This window comes from Periplaneta americana, chromosome 4 (assembly GCF_040183065.1).
Source record: "Periplaneta americana isolate PAMFEO1 chromosome 4, P.americana_PAMFEO1_priV1, whole genome shotgun sequence".
Lineage (NCBI taxonomy): Eukaryota > Metazoa > Arthropoda > Insecta > Blattodea > Blattidae > Periplaneta > Periplaneta americana.
This window is the reverse complement of record NC_091120.1, coordinates 181,406,557-181,427,935: the sequence shown is the minus strand read 5'-3', so window position 1 is coordinate 181,427,935 and position 21,379 is coordinate 181,406,557. Positions and strand designations below refer to the sequence as shown.

Here is a 21,379-nt window from a genome sequence, read left to right as displayed (position 1 = left end):
TGGGAATACCAATTTCAATAAGAATATCATATAATACTTCTCTTTTAACCGAGTCATATGCCTTTTTGAAATCTATGAATAATTATTTTAAGCAGTGACGTTATTAATTGGCTACACTACTCTACTAGTAAAATTACAATAATAACAGAATTTTACGAAATATGACAATGATTTAAAAAATAACAATGTTTCATTCATCTTCTGAGTGATGTGTGAATTATGTCAAAATTACTAATTTTCCGTTTTTTTTTTTCTACATAATATCTCACTTCAGGAATACTGAACAAGATCAAATGGATAATCATTATATTGGGTAGCCAGACGACAAATGTTTAGTTTGTCTATAGCATTAGATTAAATTAATGATTGAATAAATAAATAAATACTGACTTTTAAATTTTTTATCTGTTCTTAAAATGATGAAACACCTTCGTTTACGTCTCCGTATTGTGCTTACACTTGACTTCTGCGAAGTACAAACACGTAACCTCAACATTTTCGCGCCCTCTCCTACCATATGCGAAATATCGAGAGCGTTGAAACATCGCAGTGGGACGCTCTGATGAGTGGGGAAGATTGGACTGTTCAGTGTTCACCTCGACCAAATTCGCAGTTCACTCACTATTTATCACTATTTCACTGTTTAAGATCACCGTGATCAAAAATGAACAAAGTCGGTTAAGGCGCTTGCCTGCCGGTCTGAAGTTGCGCTCGGGCGCGGATTCGATCCCCGCTTGGGCTGATTACTTGGTTGGGGTTTTCCGAGGTTTTCCCCAACCGTAAGGTGAATGCCAGGTAATCTACGGTGAATCCTCGGCCTCATCTCGCTATCACCAACCTCATCGACGCTAAATAACCTCGTAGTTGATACAGCGTCTTTAAATAACCAACTAAAAAAATGAGCAATCACAGGTCGAACAGTGATCACAAAAGAACAGTTTATCTCATCACTAGTAAAAGGTAAATCTTTGCCTGAATGATAGGGCTCCAGGCAAAATTTACCGACTATTTCTCGCACACGTCAAAATTCAGTTATTCTAAAAGCCCGTATGAATGACTTAAGTGCACCCTCTGTCTGTATTATTCTTCAAGGATTTGTCATAAATTACATTAATTCAATCCAGTCCTATGTTGTGCGTTTCTGATACAACGCTATACGATCTGAGCTTAAATCATGCGTTCGAAACAAGCGCACTGATCATTGTACAGTGTACACTGCTCCGTCGATGTAGGGCAAAGCCAATGTTTATCTAGTTACAAGGAAGGCTCACCAAGTGATAATGGATTTTCACAACGATTGTTCCCCCATACGTTTAATTTGAAGTAAGAAATCTCCCTGTAAATTTCTAATCCGGAGAAGGCCTAGCCTTCGAGATATGATTTTTCAAAATAATCGTTTGACACTCATCTCTCCATTGCCATCGTGAAGAAGAAAATGTTTAAGGCCTCAAATGTTTATGCATTACCCTCAAATTCAGCTTATGAAAACCCACCTCTTCAAGTTGTTTCAAGAAGTATACTTTACATCTGTCAGTGATCATAGCATTCTTTTTATAGACTCGTGGACCGAAGTAAACATGATACAATAACTCCAGAAGGTAAAACGGTGAAAGTGTAAACAATTCCAAAGCACACAGCTCCGATTGTTCAGCCTCCTAACGTTTATCGCTTTAGGCCTTGGAAAAATTTCTGATAGTGTTTTGTTACCTGGAACGAATCTTATCAGTCTAGTATATACAGTCACGAAGCTCAATACGTAGGAAATATGCATCCATAGATAGTTGCTAACCAGTAGGTTCGCTACTATCGCCTCATCACAGACAATGCGAAATAGCACCGGCACAGTCTATTGTTCCTAGTATCTCCAACAACTCAAGCTTCGTGACTGTATATACTAGGCTGTGATAGTATATTGAATCAGAAATATGTGATAAAATTGCAGTCCTTAACACACAATCAGTTTTTCACCTCCTAGATATATGAATATGTTTACATATGGGTGACAAAGCCGGATACCTTGGCAATAAACCTGATAAATTCGACACTCCTGTAGAATTCTGTTTTCACGTTGATATACTGAATTGCTCTAAAGCTGGCTGTGAGAAACTTATTTTTCTGAAATGTTCGTGGTGAAAAGTTCCACTGTGTTTTGAGCATTTTTACAACGATTTCCACTACTGTCATCAGTGTAGTAAGTAATTTCAGATATACTTACATTTCCTTATCATTTCTTCATAGATAATTTTATAATAGTAAATTTCATTTGTCACTTTCATAACATTATTTTAAGTACATTTTGACAGTACAGTATGCAGTTAGAGATTTATTGCACGATATGTCTACCACATAGCACTGTTTGCATTTGCTGTAGTAACTCCGGATTCAAGAATTTGAAAAAAAATATATATATATATTTCGAAAACTAGACCCTTTCCGGATGTAGAGATTTATAGGGAAGTTTCTTATTTCAAATGGAACGTACAGGGGAAAAATGGTTGTAAAAACCCATTATCTCTTGGTGAGCCTTCCTTATAACATGCGGAGCAAGTCCCCTGCAATAGGTAAGTATCATGTTTAGGTAGAGAATAAAATTCAAGAAATATTATGGATAGTAAAAAATCGATTATAGGGAAATGGGTATTTAAGAGTTGTTAATTCATTTTAGAAAGTGAATCATACTAATTAACTTTATTTCCTAGAATATATTTATCTACAAAATACAATAATAAATGAATGAATGTATGAATGAATTGTTTAATTAATTAACAAATAAATAAATATTAGTTAAACTTTCCAGCAGTATCATCAATATTTGCGCCGTTTTCAAGGCATTGAATAATAATAATTTACTTTGTGAGAAATACTCTGACGTGAACGTGTTTATGACATGATGCCTTACCGGTATGCGGGGGTTTGCATTCTCGTCACAACAACAGACCACGTTGCTGCTTTCTTTAGACTCAAACGCATTCTACTAAATCGGCGGAGCAGTGTATTGCTAAACGTGTTTGAGATATAATAGAGGTACGGTCTGAGATAACTAAATTGCTAAGTTTTCGTTAATTTTTGCATTTAATGTTTGACATTAATGGTAATGAGGAATGATAACGAAATTGAAAATGTGGACAGTGTTATTGACAATGATGGCAATAATTATAGCTCGCGCAAGGAACGATTACCGAAAAGCAATGATGGCGTTGCTGTCTGTTTTGACGTGTGTATGTAGGCACGCTGAGAGGGCGAGAGGTACGGACCGATGGAAGTACTGTCTCTTCCAAGAAGATGAACATATGAGGACATCGCTGTGGAAATAAAGAACGTAGGAAGAGAAAAATTCGAAGCTAATTAAACGCGCAACATATGTTTACGAATGAAATAATGATACCGTGCGATACAAGACACGTATTCACATTCAATGGAACAAACTAAAGTCGTAATGTAACTATCACAACGCAAGACTGATTCTATCGATGTCATTTCTCTTTCGACTGTACTCTTGAATATTATTCAAGCTATCTCGTGACCTTTCCTGTCGCCCTCTCTTCCTTATCGCATCGTTTCATTCGCATTTCTTCCATCGGTATTCCCTGCTTGCGAGACCTATACATAAACGTTGATGAAAGACGATAACGAAATTGAAAATGTGGACAATAATATTGATAATATTGACAATGGCGACATAAACGTTAATGAGAAATAATAGCGAAATTGCAAATATTAACGATATTGACAATGATGACATCAGCGTTAATGAGGAATAGCAATGAGATCGTGGCGATGACTTCAACCGATGACAATGATGTTTATTTGTAGGCCTACATCACGTCAGTGAAATGGTGAATTGTAATATGAACTACTTTTTACTTTTTTTTTTTTTCAATATTATTTATTTATTTTTCTATTCAAGATGAGATGCCTGATTTTGTACGATAGAATTTCTTTTCGTTAGTAAATGAATTATGAACTTGTTTCGTAGGGAAATTGACTGAAATATTCGACTCTTAAACCCTTTTTATGATCAGTCTATAAAAGGGGTGGAACAATTCCATGAGTAAATTTATACAAAATTTATTGTCGTGTTATCTTTTACTTCCATTTTATGGACTACATGGAAATATTCCCACTCGTCTGCTTGGCTGAGCTTCAGCGTTCGCTGTTTTAATCAGAATGGCAGAGGGTTAGTATATACGAAAATGCGACATAAGTTTTGTTCATCGTAAATTTCAGTCTTCTTTCTTCGCAGTGAATCGTAAAGTACTTGTATAAGCTGTACAACATTGTATGAGACTCCAAAGATGGAAATTATTATAGAATGTACCATAGACAACGCTGTTATAAAATTGTGTGACGAGGCTTTTTGTTTGATTTTCTGTTTTAAAATCAAATGTTTCTTGCCTGTGTATTTACCTCCAACCACTTTAATCAATTTAAATTTCTATTATAATAATATAAACAATGTTCAATTTGTCAATCATATGACATCACTATTTTATGGTTTATTATCACGCGTTAATACATGTTAATTACTGAATAATATGTATGAACGTTTTCGCTTTTTTTCGACGTCATCAGACACATTCATTTGGCGATATCTAATTATGCTAAGTTACAATGTTATGAAATTTGTGTTCCATCCTTGTTTCATTATAATCTATCTACAATTAATAAGTATATACATCGTTATAGTATTAATTCATGAACTTCATGTATATGTTTTTATATAAAGTGGTATCATTATTTAATTTCATTAACAAAATTATTTACAAATAGTTACCGTTATCATGTTAATATATCATACTAGTGTTTGAGATCATATGTATACCGGTACATAGAACTCACGTTACATTTAATGTATGGCTAACGTTTACATTTGTATATGTCTTTTATAAACGATTTACAACTATTTGTCATTTATGCACGTGAAAGACAACGACATAATTATTTGTACGTATATGTCGTGATATGTGTTGATTATAAAAATATGGAGAAATTGAGGTTATCTGATTATTTTTTATCGCTTTAAAATTGATCCTTTTTATTGTATATAATATGGTGGGAAAATTATTTGGCTAAACTAGCGTTGAGGTTGTTTCCTTCGTACTTAGCTTATACACCGTGCATATACGAATCTATGACAAGTCAGGTGTGGTTAGTTTAAGGTTTTATTATGCCTGGACATGTACGATCAAGGCTAAACTAGTGCTGAGGTAGTTCGCTTCGTACTCCGCGTATACACCTTGCATATAGGCTACGAATCTGTGGCAGGTTAGGTTTGGTTAGTTCAGGCTTTGTTATGCCTTCCATATATGATCAACTGCATCTCCACAAAACGTTCCTTATAAATACAACGATTTTCACTTCCTGAACTACTCCAGTGCTAGTTTTACCATCTTATTATAAACTAGCCGTACCCGTGCGCTCCGCTGCACCCGTTAGAAATAAATATAAAGTAATTACATAATTAAAATAGGACATTTGATCCAAGGAACATTCGTGTTTGATACAAGGATAAATCGTTTAATATGTTACTTAATTTAAATTGCATTCAAATAATTAAAATTAGATCATTTTGGTCCAGAGACACTCATTTGGTGCAATGACAATTCCTTTAACATGTTTCTTAATTTTTATTACATGCAACCATAGTTTAATGAAGATTGACATCATTTAGATTTAATGTGTATATTTTATTTTATTTGTTATAGGTTTCCATTGAATTGTGGTAATAACTTAATTTTAACCCTTGTTTTCTACGTAGGCCTATTCAATAATTGGCGCTTGGCCCACTATGGTTCTGAACCCTTCAAATAACTTAAATTATATTATATATTATATTATATTATATTATATTATATTATATTATATTATATTATATTATATTATATTATATTATATATTATATTATATTATATTATATTATATTATATTATATTATATTATATTATATTATATTATATTATATTATATCAGAAGTTACTGTAATAACATTATAGCATTATGTTCATCTAGAGAAACTACACTTTCCAATGGTGAAATAATAATTAATTATACAAATCGGTTACGTTAGCTTCCGATATTACTTCATACGAACACAGAAACATTCTCTGTAGGCTATCTTTCATAGCTTTCGATTGTTGCTGTCCAAGGCCCCTTATAGACGAAGTCATTTGTTTTTTAATTCATTACACGGCCTTAGATGGCAGTTATTTTAATTTTAAAACTCATTTATCTCATTAAATATCAGTCCTATCAAACTTTTTCAACGAATAAAACTTATCGCAAATTATTTTTAAAGAAACTTTTGTTATGTAACATTTTTCACAAAAATCAATAATAAGCGAGATATTTCGATTTATTTAATTCAGGCCCCCTTATAACCCCCCTTTTAAATAATGTATTTCGAATGCCATATAGCCTAAAATCTAAGTTACAACGAACTTAATTTATATTCCAATTTTCATCGAAATCCGTTCAGCCATTATCGCGTGAAAAGGTAACAAACATACAGACAGGCAGACAGACAGACATACAAACAAAAATTTCAAAAAAGCGATTTTCGGTTTCAGGGTAGTTAATTATACATGTTAGGACCAATTATTTTTGGAAAATCGAAAATTACCAGAAAAATTTCGGCTACAGATTTATCATTAGTATAGATGATTTATAAACGATTTAAATAACACTACTATTGGTTACTAGTACTTATTTATGTATAATCCTGTCTCAACAACTGTTTTGTTTTGTAATTATTTTCCCATTTTTTTTTCTTTCCTGGATAATATTTTTTACTACATTTTCTCCAACTTCTCTTATTTCCCTCATTCCAAATCTAATCTGTGACTTTGAAAAATGCATACCAGGGTAGTTAATTATATATGTTAGGACCAATTATTTTTGGAAAATCGAAAATTACCAGAAAAATTTTGGCTACAGATTTATTATTGGTATAGATGATTTATAAACGATTTAAATAAGACTACCATTGGTTACTAGTACTTATTTATGTATAATCCTGTCTCAACAACTGTTTTGTTTTGTAATTATTTTCCCATTTTTTTCTTTCCTGGATAATATTTTTTACTGCATTTTCTCCAACTTCTCTTATTTCCCTCATTCCAAATCTAATCTGTGACTTTGAAAAATGCATACCATGGACAGGTCTTTAACTGTTAACCCAGCTTTCTCATGTTACGCCTCTTTCTTTCCTCATATGACCCACATATCTAGATACCAGCGTATGTACTTATTAATAAATCATTGATAGATTGTTATAAAAGTATTACGTATCTAAAACGGGAATTCATTTGCGGGTGTTAAGATTATCACCATCTATCATTCACCCTACACGTAGTATTACACATTACAAGAAAATGCAACGCGTGTCGCGCATTTAATTCCAGCAAACAAAAGTTCTGGGGTGCGCAATGGTCCTCATTGTCAACGCTAATAACGCGGCAACCAAGCATTTCCGGACCCATGTTGATATAACCTTTTTTTTCTTCTCTACATATACGCTACCTGAAGTATTTCCCACCATTTTATATACAACCTGTATGAGTTAAAATGTCAAATTCTTAGTTTTATTATTAGGGTAACCAAGGGTAAATGGGGTCAAAAAGTAACAAATCCTTAATTTTATTGTTAATTTCATAATATATTACACTCATAACATATCATTAGTTACAGCCACATGTAAGTACTACTTCCCCAAAAATGTTTCTTTTTTACTCTAAACTAACTGCCTGTACATGAACTGAAATATTTCACTGCAGTGACCCTTTTTACCCATCTGTATAAGGATAAGTGGGGTCAGTGTTCAGGGCAAATCGGGCCACAATTTCCCCCCCCCCCCTATATACCTTCACGGAACGTTAAAATCAATATTGAATTGATTTAATTTAACACTTTACACCTTCCACAAACAAACACTGTTTTCTTTTTTGCACCAACGAACTGTGTTGCAGCGTAGTCCAAAACCACATCGTACATGCATACAGTTTCAAAATTCTAGACACAAGTTCATTTTCTTGTTCTGGAGTAAACGTAGCTTGACGGCCTTTACTTTTCAAGTGGTTGGCCTGGCCACTTTGAAGACGTCGTTGCAGACATGAATGAGGAATTCCTAACAACTCAGCAGCATGGCTTCTTTCCTCGCGAAATGCTTTAATAACCTTCTGCATGTCGTTCTCAGTCCACGAATTTGACGTTTTCCTCTTACATTTAATCATCTGTCACAAAGAATTGAAAATAAATACTTAATTTGAGTGGACTGATTTGAAACTTGTTGACCCTATTTGTCCGATATTACTGACCCTATTTAATCCAAATTTAGAATTTTTTTTGCGCTAGAGGTTGGTAGTACTGAATACTGCTTCGACGAAGGCGTTAATAGCCATAATCTCTTCTAAAAAACTTAAACTTAATGTTGAAAGTTAATCGCACAAATTCTCTGCAATAGTTGTTGTAAAATAATAAAGGAACCCTAAAACATTATTTAAAATGTATCAAATACTCTTAACTCACCTTTATATTCTCTCTATTCTTTTATTGTCAACACAAAGAATACACACACCAGCTAGCATCAATGGCACTCAACGTGTACAGGAAGTTCTCTTCCTGAGCGGTATATGGTAGCACTTGCTTGAACTGATTTACGCTTGAATATGGAGACAGGGTTTTGAAATTAACCCGATTTAACCTCTGACCCGATTTAGACTGAGTTACCCTATGCTACCACAAACCACTTAAACCAGGGACCGTCAAGTGACTACACTCTCGTGCGTACGTACAAACCCTCAAGCCCTGACGTACGGCTGCGGGCAAGGGTAGCTGCTGCCACAGTGGCGGAGCTAAGAACTTGTATGTGAACCAAATTTGTGATAAGAATGTAAATTAATTTCAGCTTTTAATTGAAGCACGCTTTCACTGTTAATTGCACTATACTGAAAAACAGTACTCTATACAATTTTGTACAGTTAACTATATACGAAATAAATTTTTGCATGTTTGCACAATAATGAAACAAAACAAAATATACACTTTTATACAGATTAATATACTGTTTGTCTTCTTCTCATTGCTATACAATTCAATTAACAAAATAAAACAACAGTACAAACGTTGTCATTCAAATATAATTCTCTAATAATAGTACTTTTTCTTAAACATAAGAGATCCGCTGCGATTTTTGCAGTTTTCTGTTAGTAAGCAGCTATTTAATTCTCGGAGCTATTGTTTTAGTACCACCCAATCGCAAACATGCTTTCAATTGTTCATCACTTAGTTGTTTCTGTGACGTAACTTTGTAAACTTCATTAAACAAAACAGTGTTTCGCATACGTAGGTTGTCCCGAACATTTACAACGTTCTTGCAGCAAGATTGTACTGTTTAGGAAACCTTTCTCGTGGAAAAGAAGTATAGAAATGGTTAATACTTTTTGTTTTGATACTTATCCTTTAGCTCAATATCGCTTTGTAAATCAAGTATTTCTAATTGTAGTTCAGCAGGAATATCCAGGACACTCACTGAAAAAGATATTGCAAATATCTTAAATTGTTGTTCAAGATCTCTAATATCCTCAAATCTACGTTCGAAACTTCGCACAATTGTTGCATTATTCTTATATATTCTTTCATGTCCAAGGCTTCTAACAGGTTTCCCATGTACATCCATAAATAAGGCAGTTTCATTTCTAAGTGCGAGAAAACGTTCCAGAATTTTTCGACTTCACCACCTTACCTCGGTATGGTAGAGTAAATCCCCATACTGTTAATATCATCAAGCAGTGCCCTGAAGTCCCTGTGATTGAGTCCTTTAGACCTTATGAAATTAATTGTTCGCATAACAACATCCATTACATTGCTAAGGTTCATGTTTTAGCACGTACATATTCCTGGTGCAAAATGCAGTGCACCGGTGCGACCTCGATAGGTTCCACCACTGATAGACTGCAGTGTACAAGTGTACTGCCCGCAGTGGCAGCCGTAAGCAGGCCTATACGCCCTCTCGCGATCTTGACTCGACTTGGCGGAGCCTGACTTAAACATTCAACTATAGGCATTCTTAGCATCTCATGCCATCTTTTTTAATAAGAAAGCAACATTTCATGTAACAATTGTCATTTCTGATGCCCGTTGATAAATCCAATTATTTTTTCTGTGTCTGCTTAGAAATACAGTTCATCTTCTGCGTCTTTCTTTATTTGGCTTGTGGCCGTTCAAGTCTTATTTTCGTTCACAAAAAGAAGTGATAGCTTCGTCCTACTCAGGATTCCACGCACTTGAAACTACTGTTCTCCAACCAGGAGATTAACCGTCAAAGGAATGTGCTTACTATTGCGTCATCTATTGGAGCGTCCACACCTGTGGAGTAACGATCAGCGCGTCTGGCCGCGAAACCAGGTGGCCCGGGTTCGAATCCCGGTCGGGGCAAGTTACCTGGTTGAGGTTTTTCCGGGGTTTTCCCTCAACCCAATATGAGCAAATGCTGGGTAACTTTCGGTGTTGGACCCCGGACCCATTTCACCGGCATTATCACCTTCATTTCATTCAGACGCTAAATAACGTAGATGTTGATACAGCGTCGTAAAATAATCCAATAAAATAAAAAAATAAATAAAATCTATTGGAGCGAAGTAGATGGATAATATTACCGTTATAACGTCAGTTTAAAAAACATGCGCTCTACTGCATATGTTATTTCCTGTATGGAGGGATTAAAACACCAGGAAATTAACCGTGATCTAATTTTGTAACTAAGGTAGTACAAATATGTATGTAGTGTTATAGTTTGTGCTTTGAGAGTTGGCCAATGGAGATGCGTGTACCCACGTGTGTGACCTTACGACATCTTATGACATTCACCCATAGCATCACCCCGCTGCGTCTCATTCCCCTGAGACTTTCTCCTGGTTGGAGTACAGTATGTATAGGTCTCGCAAGCAGGATTACCGACGGAAGGAATGCGAATCAAACACTGCTATAAGGAAGAGCGGGCGAGAGGAAAGGTCACCAGATAACTTGAATGATATTCAAGAGTACAGTCGGAAGAGAAATGACATCGATACAATCAGTCTTGGCTGTGATAATTACATTACGACTTTAGTTTCTTCCACTGCATGTGAATGCATGTCTTGTGTCGTACGGTATTATTGTTTCATTCGTAAACATATGTTGCGCGTTTAATTAGCTTCGAATTTTTCTCTTGCTACGTTAGTTCCACAGCGATGTCCTCATTTGTTCATCTTCTTGGAAGAGACAGTACTTCCATCGGCCCTCACCTCTCCTCCCTCGGTGTGCCTACATACACACGTCAAAACAGACAGCAACGCCACCATTGGTTTTCGGTAATCGTTTCTTGCGCGAGCTATACTGACAGAAGATTACAAATGAGCGGCTTCGTGTTGACAGTACTTGTAAATATCTGAGCTGCAGTAATAATCATCCAAGGCTAAATACTTGCGACGAGACGGCTCCCAGTTTAGGAAGCTGTCAGGTCTCATCATGTCAATAACGAAGTCATTTGTAACGCGGAATTCTGGTGCAATTACGAATAATTTCCAATCGTGGTAAAAAGGACTTCTGTATAACTCACATACTTCCGGCTATAAAATTACTGACAGAGAAATTAAAGTTTATATTTCTTATTTAGTGAATTTCCGTGTATTCTTTTTTTTCCTTGCCCTGGTTTCACTAGATGACCTTCCGCTGTTCAACATGCTCTTTTAATTCTGAATCAGACGGCCACACCAAATGTCTTCCTTCATGTGGTCTCGGTGACCTCTTAATTAATTACAATTTATTTTTTCCTAATTCTCCACAATGCCATCGTTCTCCTTCATACCCACAGAGATTTTTCACAGATAGGTGTCAGGCCTATAGTTGGATGGTATATGGGAATTAATGGCGAGTGATTATTTAGGAATGGTGAATGAAACGAGTCGTGGCATTTTGATATATTATCCCAAATTTCTCCTGGAGGTATATGGAAACCATGAAAATCAAAGCGAAGATATTCGGTCACTCGAATCAAACTCCGAACCTTCAGAATACAAGGCGATGACTACTTCACTATGAACAGGAAATCATAGTAATATAATTATTTCGGAATATGTATGGTAAGACTTTCCTGTGTTATACAACGTACCTCGTTTACATGTTTCGACCTATTTATGGGTCATCTTCAGAATTGGTCGTTGTTCGTTTTGGCGCCACTTGTTCTTTTCCTGTGAGGGTGTGTTCCTGTGTATAGTGTAGAGTCAAAGAGTGTGTGTGTTTTGAAGTTGAGTTGTGTGTTGAGAATTTCGTTGGGATGTGTTTGTGTGTGTGTGTGTGTATATTTCATATTGTTTTAGTGTGTTAGTTTCTTTGTAACGTGTTTGAAACGATCTGCCTGACTGTCCTATGTAGAAGTTGTTGCAGGTGTTACATTTGAGTTTGTATACGCACACACATTACAGCTATAACAAAATTACAAAACACTTCCACATATGCAGAACACATCACAAATGCTAACCACACCCACAGAGACATCAACACAGACATGGAAATACTACACATCCAACCAAAAATCCAGAAACTAAACACACTAGAACAATATGAAATATACAGACACACAAAAACACACCCCAACGAAATTCTCAACACACAACTCAACTTCAACACACACACACACTCTTTGACTGTACACTATACCACAGGAACACACCACCACAGGAAACAGAACAAATGGCGCCAAGACCAACAACGACCAGTTTTGAAGATGACCCATAAATAGGTCGAAACATGTAAACGAGATACGTTGAAATTTAACACAGGAAAGTCTTACCATACATATTCCGAAGTGATACAGTGTTAAAAGTTGTGTAATCAAGATGTAGAATATAATTATTTATATACTTACTTGTTCACTTATTTATTTATTTGTTTAATTATTTACTTATTTACTTTATTTAATTATTTATCTACTTATTTATTAATTTATTCATTCATTTATGCAGTTATCTGTCTGTCCGTCCGTCCATCCACCCATCTGTCTGCCTGTCTCTGTCGGTCCGTCCGTCCGTCCTTGTGTCCATCATATAATAATAGTTATTTATTCAGTAAAATGTTGCAGCTTTTAAGAAGGAAAAGAAAAATATTACTAATCTACGTCTTCATTTATGTAGAAATATTATATTGAAACTCTGATAAAATAGGTAAATACCCAATTTCTTTCTGTATAATTATACTTACTTACTGGCTTTTAAGAAACCCGGAGGTTCATTGCCGCCCTCACATAAGCCCGCCATTGGTCTCTATCCTGAGCAAGATTAACCCAGTCTCTATCATCATATCCCACCTCCCTCAAATCCATTTTAATATTATCCTCCCATCTACGTCTCGGCCTCCCCAAAGGTCTCTTTTCCTCCGCCCTCCCAACTAACACTCTGTATACATTTCTGGATTTAGCTATACGTGCTACATGCCCTGCCCATTTCAAACGTCTGGATTTAATGTTCCTAATCATGTCTGGTGAAGAATTCTGTATAATAATGGTTTATTTATTTACTTGTGCGTTCTATGTAATTTGTGTACTTAATTTATAGGCCTAATATCGCTAACAAAGGTGCAAAATCTCGTAGTGTAATTCAATAGAATTATATTTAATTTTGCTTGATATATGAAGAAAAGTATGATTTGTAAAATTATCTCAGAATCATTTCACATCATTTTATGGATCATACTTTTGTTCATAGGCTATGTTGAGAAAAATTTACACACAACAGTTTTGTTGCATTCCTGAATATTTTGGTTCTCAGAACTTAGAAGTTTTGCAGTTTTGCCAGCGATATAAATAGTGGTGAAGTATAACATTTGAATTGCTTTATTAAGTATTAGAATTTTCATTAATTATGTTCTTAATAAATTAATTTCAATCGGGGCCAAAAGGCACAATACTTGTAATGATGTCATTATTCGTTACTTTGTTTCGATGTTGGTGTACCAGTATGCTAATTTGTTGCTGTCTTGACAGTAGCATTGTTGCTGTCGTGGAGTCATCATTTCCGTTGTGTTGGTTTGTCTCAGGACAGGATGCGTTACACGGGGCAAGACTTGTCATCTCTGTGAAGCCTCCCCTGTCACCTATTAAACAAATTAACCGGTTTCCGTGGCATGTCCTGGGACAGCAGGCATCATGATTGCTGCGTTCCCCTTCAGGCATTCCAACTCTCTGTCCAGGAATCTACAACAGTCTGTCTTGTCCCTCTCTGCGTACTTTATGTCCAGACGCTGGAGCAATATGGGTTTTAATTCTGGACTGTAGTAATAGGCTACGATGTTACCTTAATTCAGATATTTATTTGGAAATCTGACTTCGAAAGTACGAAGCTATGAGTATAAAATACCGCCTCACTCACATGTTCAAATTAACTTAGGAGTAAAATAATAGTACATTATGCAACGAGCCTATAATGTTAGTAATTAAGACGCGAGTATGTCTGTTTATGAAACGAGCGCAAGCGAGTTTCATAATTTTCATACGAGCGTCTTAATTACCATTATAGGCAAGTTTCATACGACTTTTTATGCTCGACCATATTTCTAACTTGAAATTATGAATAAGTTTTCATATTATGGTTATGTAAGTCACGAACGGAACTGACCTGAATTTTGAGATGTGCGCAGACGCGAAAGTATTGATTTTTTCCGTGGCACAATATCATTGACCTTGATATAACATAGAGAACATTAGTCTTGATATAACCTGGAAATTGATTTAGAATTGAAAAACGAGATGATAAATTGAATTTATTTGAATATTATTTACAATTAACGCTAATTATTATAGTAACAGAACATAACCTTCTGCGACAGTATTGGATTTCCAGCCTCCGTAACATTTCCCTAGTTGTCTTTCGATTGCATATCCGAGAATAATCGAAAACCTGAACTTTAATCAATAGGTGTACTTTAATGACATGCATTAAAGGACTGCTACCAGGTGTATAATTACTATATTTCGGCATGGTCGAGCATAAAAAATTAAAAAGCTGTCGACTTCCGTTGATGCATTATTAGAAATGTGAATATTGTTATCCCTGAGAGAAAATCCAATATGAGGGTTACCAAAATGACACAGCCTACTATTTAGATCATTATAAAGGATAATAATCAAAATACGCTAAGAATAATTAATATTTATAAATAAAAGATTAAATAACAATACCAGTAACTAGTTTTAACATGTACTTCTATGCGAATATGGCAGCTAGCCTCATATAAACATATATTAATTTTCCATTTAAATCGGGTTGTACAAATGATTATGCAGAATAAGCAACGAATCACATATAATTTGACGACCAATGTCTTGTAGAACATTAAGTTTGAGTTCATATCCTTTTAACGCATTCACTGTAAATTTTGCGATTGTACCTCGAGCACCTGAAGAGAGACCAAAGACTTCCCAGTTATTAATACTATATTTCTTCTTCATATAATCACAACATGGTTCATAATGCTGTTTATTTTCTTTATCAACCTGTAGAATTTGATCTGTAGACTTTTCAAAACTTATTATGGGATCTAAAATGTAACCCTTATATTTCGTAACTTTGAATTGAAACAAACAACATTATAAATGTTTAAATGAGACAAAAACACAAAACAGAACAGTATCTTAGTTATCAAAATGTTCTGGTTCTATTATATGATATTACCTATGGTTATGTAAATAGAAAAAAAAATAATCTCAAATAAATTTGCATTTCTAAGAAATATAAAACATAACGTTAATATCTTTTTACTTGAGATTGCACACTTGATCTCAAACATATGAAAAGAAAATTCCTAGCCTTTTAGTAAGGGCCTAGTAATTAAATAAAGACTGGGGAACGGATTATTATACACTGGAAGGTAGAGATGAAGTTTCAAATAGGCTACTTGATTGTTAATACATATATAACAGTTGCCGAAGTAAATAAAAGTTCAGTCAGGTATAAACAACTGTGGTGATTCAAGGCTGCTTGACGTTCGGGACTTCGGGAGTGATCAATCTCGACGTCTCGGAATACTCAACAAGCAGTCTTTACGTCAACGACACGACGTATACAACATTGTCGTGCGGGTTTTCGGCTTTGCGGGCGTTGATAGTCTTGCTTTCTCGATCGTTGTTCATCTCTAGTGTGAATCCTTGTTGCTGTCCTCAAAATGCATAGTTTGGTATCCCTTTTCATTCTCGAACTTCCTGCAAATCGTTTCTCCGCATCCTGTGTATCAGAAATACAGACTTACAAGTGAAAAGAAAGTAGGACCTACTCTGGGTACCTATAGAGCCAGTTCACAATATAAAATAAATATAAATGTACTATATTCTAATACAGAGAAACAAAACTATTAATAAACGGGATATTTTCGTACAAAAGTATGAAAGGAACAGCGGAAACTCTTAATAGTCGTGAATGCAGGATGAAGCTACGATAAAATGGAACAGTAAATAAAATTTCACTCAATTGGTGCATTTGTTACTTTTATTTCGGTCTTTTAAAATGTATTTTGACTATTAAATAGAGACAGTTGCCACTGTTTCTGTTTTAAACCTGCTGTAAAGAATTATGCAACCTTACGTACAATTCAGTTCCTTTGTAAAAGATCCTGAATCACAATTGCAAGAAGTAGAAGTGTTGCAAGCTGTGTGTTACGTCATTCTAATGTAATTGTCAATATTCCGTAGACCTTGTACTCTGTGGGATGGATGCTTCATTACTGCCGCCGCGTAAAATTCATAATGACATCATTGAGAATGAAATGAAGGGGTCAGACTTTCTAAAAATATCTATCTTTATTTCTAAGGTTAATTTAGGGTAATTGTTTCTCGTACTTTAATTTCATTGTAACAATGACAGTACTGTCCCATGCATTGCCTAGGAAACCGTGATATGAATGTCTATGTACTCCCATAATGTTAATTACAGTTGTCTTGTAAGAAACTGTGGGTTATAATGAGTTTGATGTTTATATTTCATTTTTCAGGTTAGAGCTCAGATCGCCATTGATAACATCGGCCTTGAGAGTGATTACTGGTCGTCTCTATGAATAAAGATGTCGTCAAAGGACAACCTATTGAAGCAGTTAGAACGACACAGCTCAGAAAGCCTTTCTTTCCATCAGCAGATCCCCACGGAGAAAATGAATAACTCTTCTGTAACGCTGGGTCACATAATAGACGACTCTAATGATTTGATTAAAGGTTTAAGTCAAGGCGTAGTGCTTCAGAATGGAACTGTTAACAATACAGAGAATTACGGCTCAGAAAACATCATGAGGACTATCAGTTCGGCCAGCAGCGTACCTCCCGAGAGTTTAAAGAGCAAGATGGATTCAGACCTCGACAAAGAACTGTCTAAATCAATGGATGCTCCTGGAACATCAGACAAGATAAATATTTTTGACCCAACAGATGATCTGTTGAACACCCTCAGTAAACTGAGGGGTTCATCCGATGTTCTAAGTGATCCATCTGATAAAATTCTGGCCGAATCAATCTCGCGCGCGGATTTGCTGGACAATTCCTTAGACATACTCCACGCTACGGAATCCAGTGTGCTCAAAGTGACGGATCCATTGAACCACTCACTGTCCTCAGATGACTCAATTATAGAATCCGATCAAATATATTCCTTTAACAAGACACCTCACTCACCTTCAAATTATCTTTCCCATTCCAGAAATTTGTCACAAACAACATCTCAGTTAACTAACTTGAAGGAAAGTGCCAGCACCATTGATTCTAAAATCGGTGGGGCTACAAATTTGACGAAATCATCTGGTCTGGGGAATTTGGAAACATCCGGCAACGACTCCAAGGATTCAACTCAAAACAGCCTTAATACGACCATCACTTATGAGGAAAACAACCCCTCCACTATGACAAACGTCTTACATCCAGACTCGGAACTGGATTTGCCTACCTATTCAGATACGCCATACCCAGATTGGAAGCTGGACCGTCGGGAATCTGGTCACCTCTTCTGGCGTAGAGACTCATCCACGCTGAACGGCGTTGATCCTGGCAGTCGCGTGAAATTTCGTTACGATATTGAAGTATGCGAGTTCGAGACTCGAAGTAGTGAAGCTGAAGACTTGCTGGAAGAAGATGAGAGCGAAGACGATAATGAAGTTGAACCTGATGACGAGGATTTTCCAATACTTACTAAGAAAGAAGCGCATACTGATTTGTTGCGTGGAGTTGCCAGATCCGAGCAATCAGTCTCGATGCAGTCGCGTGTAATTGCTTGTGCTGTGGTCATCGTTGCAATTACTTTGGTTATCGTGTACAGATGGTTTATAGGTTCCACGTCTGTTGGTGAATAAAAGAAAGTTACCATGGAAACTTGTGCGAAGCGTTGTTATTTGTTGCTTCTATATACAGTACTTTTATTGTGATACAGACGAGTATTTTATTTTTGTGAAAGTGACAGTTGGATTTCAAGTGCCCTTGATAATTTCTTGTGATTATTTTTTAACTAATGTACCTTGTTATGCGAATATAAATAATTTGTAAGGAAAGTTTTCAGACCAGTTGTTCGTGCTTGCTGATCCTTACGTCTTACAGCCTATAGGTCATAGGCATAAACTGATGGTAGTAACAGAAGTTTTTGTTACAAACGAAAAACGCGAAAGGTGTTCATAGCAGTAACATATACAGGGTGTTTCCGGTCTGGTGTTACAAGCTTTCAGGGATGATGGGGAAGGGCACATGTATGAATTTGAGATAAGGAACCATGGTCCGGAAATGACTGAGTCGAAAGTTATAAGCAAAAATAGTTGTGCGGAAATGGAATTGTAATTTCTTAACACGTGCCCTCCTTCCCTTAACCTTCGGAACAGTCGTGGAAAATTGGTATGGGCCGGATGTCTCCTACGTGGGTACTTGTGCGATACAATCTGTGAGCTTGTCTACTGTTCCCATTGGCTCATCCGTATTCGAAAATCAGGTCTGGTTATTCCGCTCTCGTGTCCCTTCATTTCACTAGGACTAATCGACCAACACTGCAACTTGTACACATACACCGCTGTCTACATACGTGCATATCAGGACCGACCATGTCCGTTACACATTACGCTATCTGCATTGTTTTAGTGTAGTTTCCTGTCCCCACCCCTCAGACAGCGCACTGAATGGAATACTGTAAGTAAATAACGTAAACAACATCAGATGAATACAGTATGTGTAAGGTGTACAGATAAATATACATATAAGGTGTACAGAGGAATAAAATTATTTCATTTCCAAAGAACTATTTTTGCTTGTAACTTTCGACTCGGACATTTCCGGACCAGGGTTCCTTATCTCAAATTGATACATGTGCCCTTCGCCATCATCCCTGAAAGTTTGTAACACCACCTCGAAAACACTCTGTATATATTAAATGTGTTTGACATAGTTTTGAACTGGTCTTTCAATGGCGGCTCGTGAAGAGTGAAATTGGAGGGTCGCATAATATTGGGTCGTAAAAAAGCACATAAACGAAGAAAACCCCATGCAAGACATTCTATAAGCAGAAAATAACACAAAAATATCCTAATACACGTACTCAAAAACTTAATGCTTGTATATCAGATGAACTAGCCTTTCTTTAGCTGTAGTAAATTCTTCGATAACCTTCTTGTTGAATTCAGAAATGTCACGAATCACTTTTTTCTCCAGAGAGAGCACAGCTAAAGGCTGGTTCACAATAAACAGGGAACGGGAACGACAACGAGAACGGAAATAATGTTAAAATAAAAGTATATTTAAATGTGAGCATTCACAATAGTTAATATTTGAATACATTTATTTGAACAATAGGCCTATATATATATATATATATATATATATATATATATATATATATATATGGCACTTATTCAATAATAGTACTAATTTAAATTTCAATCTAACAACGTGAACTAAATGAATTGCAGTTTTGGTCTGCTTTTGTGTTATAAGCGTAAAGTCATTAGTTAATATACAGAACGTTCCCGAATCGCAATCGGCCCCATGTCACGCCACCTCTAGGCCAAACAATTCGCTTGTGTGCCGCACAATTTAGTTCCGTAGTTGCCTTCATAGAAGAAAACCCTTATCGTGATTTCAACTAAAGTACCTAGAAATATTTGGTCGTTCATATAAACTCATGACGACGGATTTTCATCTAAATATAAATTTGTCGTAGTATAATAGAGGCATAACTATGAAGGAAGAAAATGTCAAACTTTTATGTGTTGCAATTTAGTGTTGTAGATAGGCCTACCCATTCAAGAGACATGAAAAATGTTTTAAAAATCGGCGTTACAGAATTATTAGGTTCCTTTGAATTTATTGATACTGGGTTAATGCTAATTAGTGCCACGTACAATACTAATGGTTTACTTACACGGAACGTACAGGTAATGAAATTTGAGTATTAATTTGTGAATAAATGGTTCACTTTATCCTCCTAGGTCCTGGAGTATAATATACTCTACTTCATACATGCATTTAGTTTCAAATTTGCCACTAGATGGAATCGTTATCAGTCACTTTTTTCCTATGCTTGTCAAGCTCCTGACATCTCCTGGGACTTCCAGGAAGCACAAGAAAATCGATGCAATCATTGCAATGCGTGTTTTAACTATTTGTAAATGAAAATGGCGACCAGCAACTCAACGCCAAGACACCGTAGGATATGCTTTCGAAGTAAGTACACAGTAAACGTTTTATTTTAAGAATAAAAACTATATTATATATGGTGTATGTGCAGAGACCCGAACTATAGTATAATATATCTGCATTTGTGTCCTAACTGTAATCTGCAGAATTTTTTAAGCATTTTTCTCATTTCAGTGACTTTTTTAAGTGTAGAATTGTATTAAACTTTAAAAATAAAACAAAAAAAATGTTTCAGGACTCAGGAGGGTATGCAAAAGAAAAAAAGACGTACGTTATTCAAGGTTTTAATATCTGTCGCGACATATTCATAGTAAGCTTTTAAAAGTTTAAAGAGAGATGAAAATATCAGCAACGAAACTTTTCACACAATTTATTTTTTTATTGGTTTAACTATAGTCCGGGTCAGCTTACTTCATACCCCAAGGGTGAAACCTAACCATTTTTCCCCCCATTACTACATATGCTAGTGGATTATGGTGATTTTCTAGTTTGCAGGTTTAATTTTCTTTTACCAGCTTCGTTTAGAATTTCGATACTGATAAATGCTACAAATGGTAGTGATTTTGTAACTGTTATGTTGGCAGATGAGACAAATGTTGTCAGTACTGGAGTTCCATGAAATTAAAATTGTACTAGATTTCTGAGCCGGTTACTTGAAGCTAGTGAAATTTGAACATATTAATTAATATTAATACATAATAGTTA

General features: G+C 35.6%; 2 protein-coding genes across 7 annotated transcripts in view; both read left to right on the top strand.

The window, feature by feature from the left end:
- The window catches only part of LOC138698488 (serine-rich adhesin for platelets), a 107,677-nt gene extending 89,128 nt beyond the window's left edge, over positions 1-18,549 (top strand). For all 6 annotated transcript variants that reach the window (XM_069824452.1, XM_069824453.1, XM_069824456.1 and 3 more), the window contains one exon: positions 17,014-18,549. In XM_069824452.1, the coding sequence (XP_069680553.1) occupies positions 17,083-18,354 (1,272 nt within the window). In that variant the 5' untranslated portion in view covers positions 17,014-17,082 and the 3' untranslated portion in view covers positions 18,355-18,549. The remainder of the gene's footprint in view (positions 1-17,013) is intronic.
- LOC138698490 (uncharacterized) overlaps positions 1-21,379 on the top strand; it is a 713,766-nt gene that overhangs the window by 271,554 nt on the left and 420,833 nt on the right. The gene's annotated exons all lie outside the window — the stretch shown is intronic.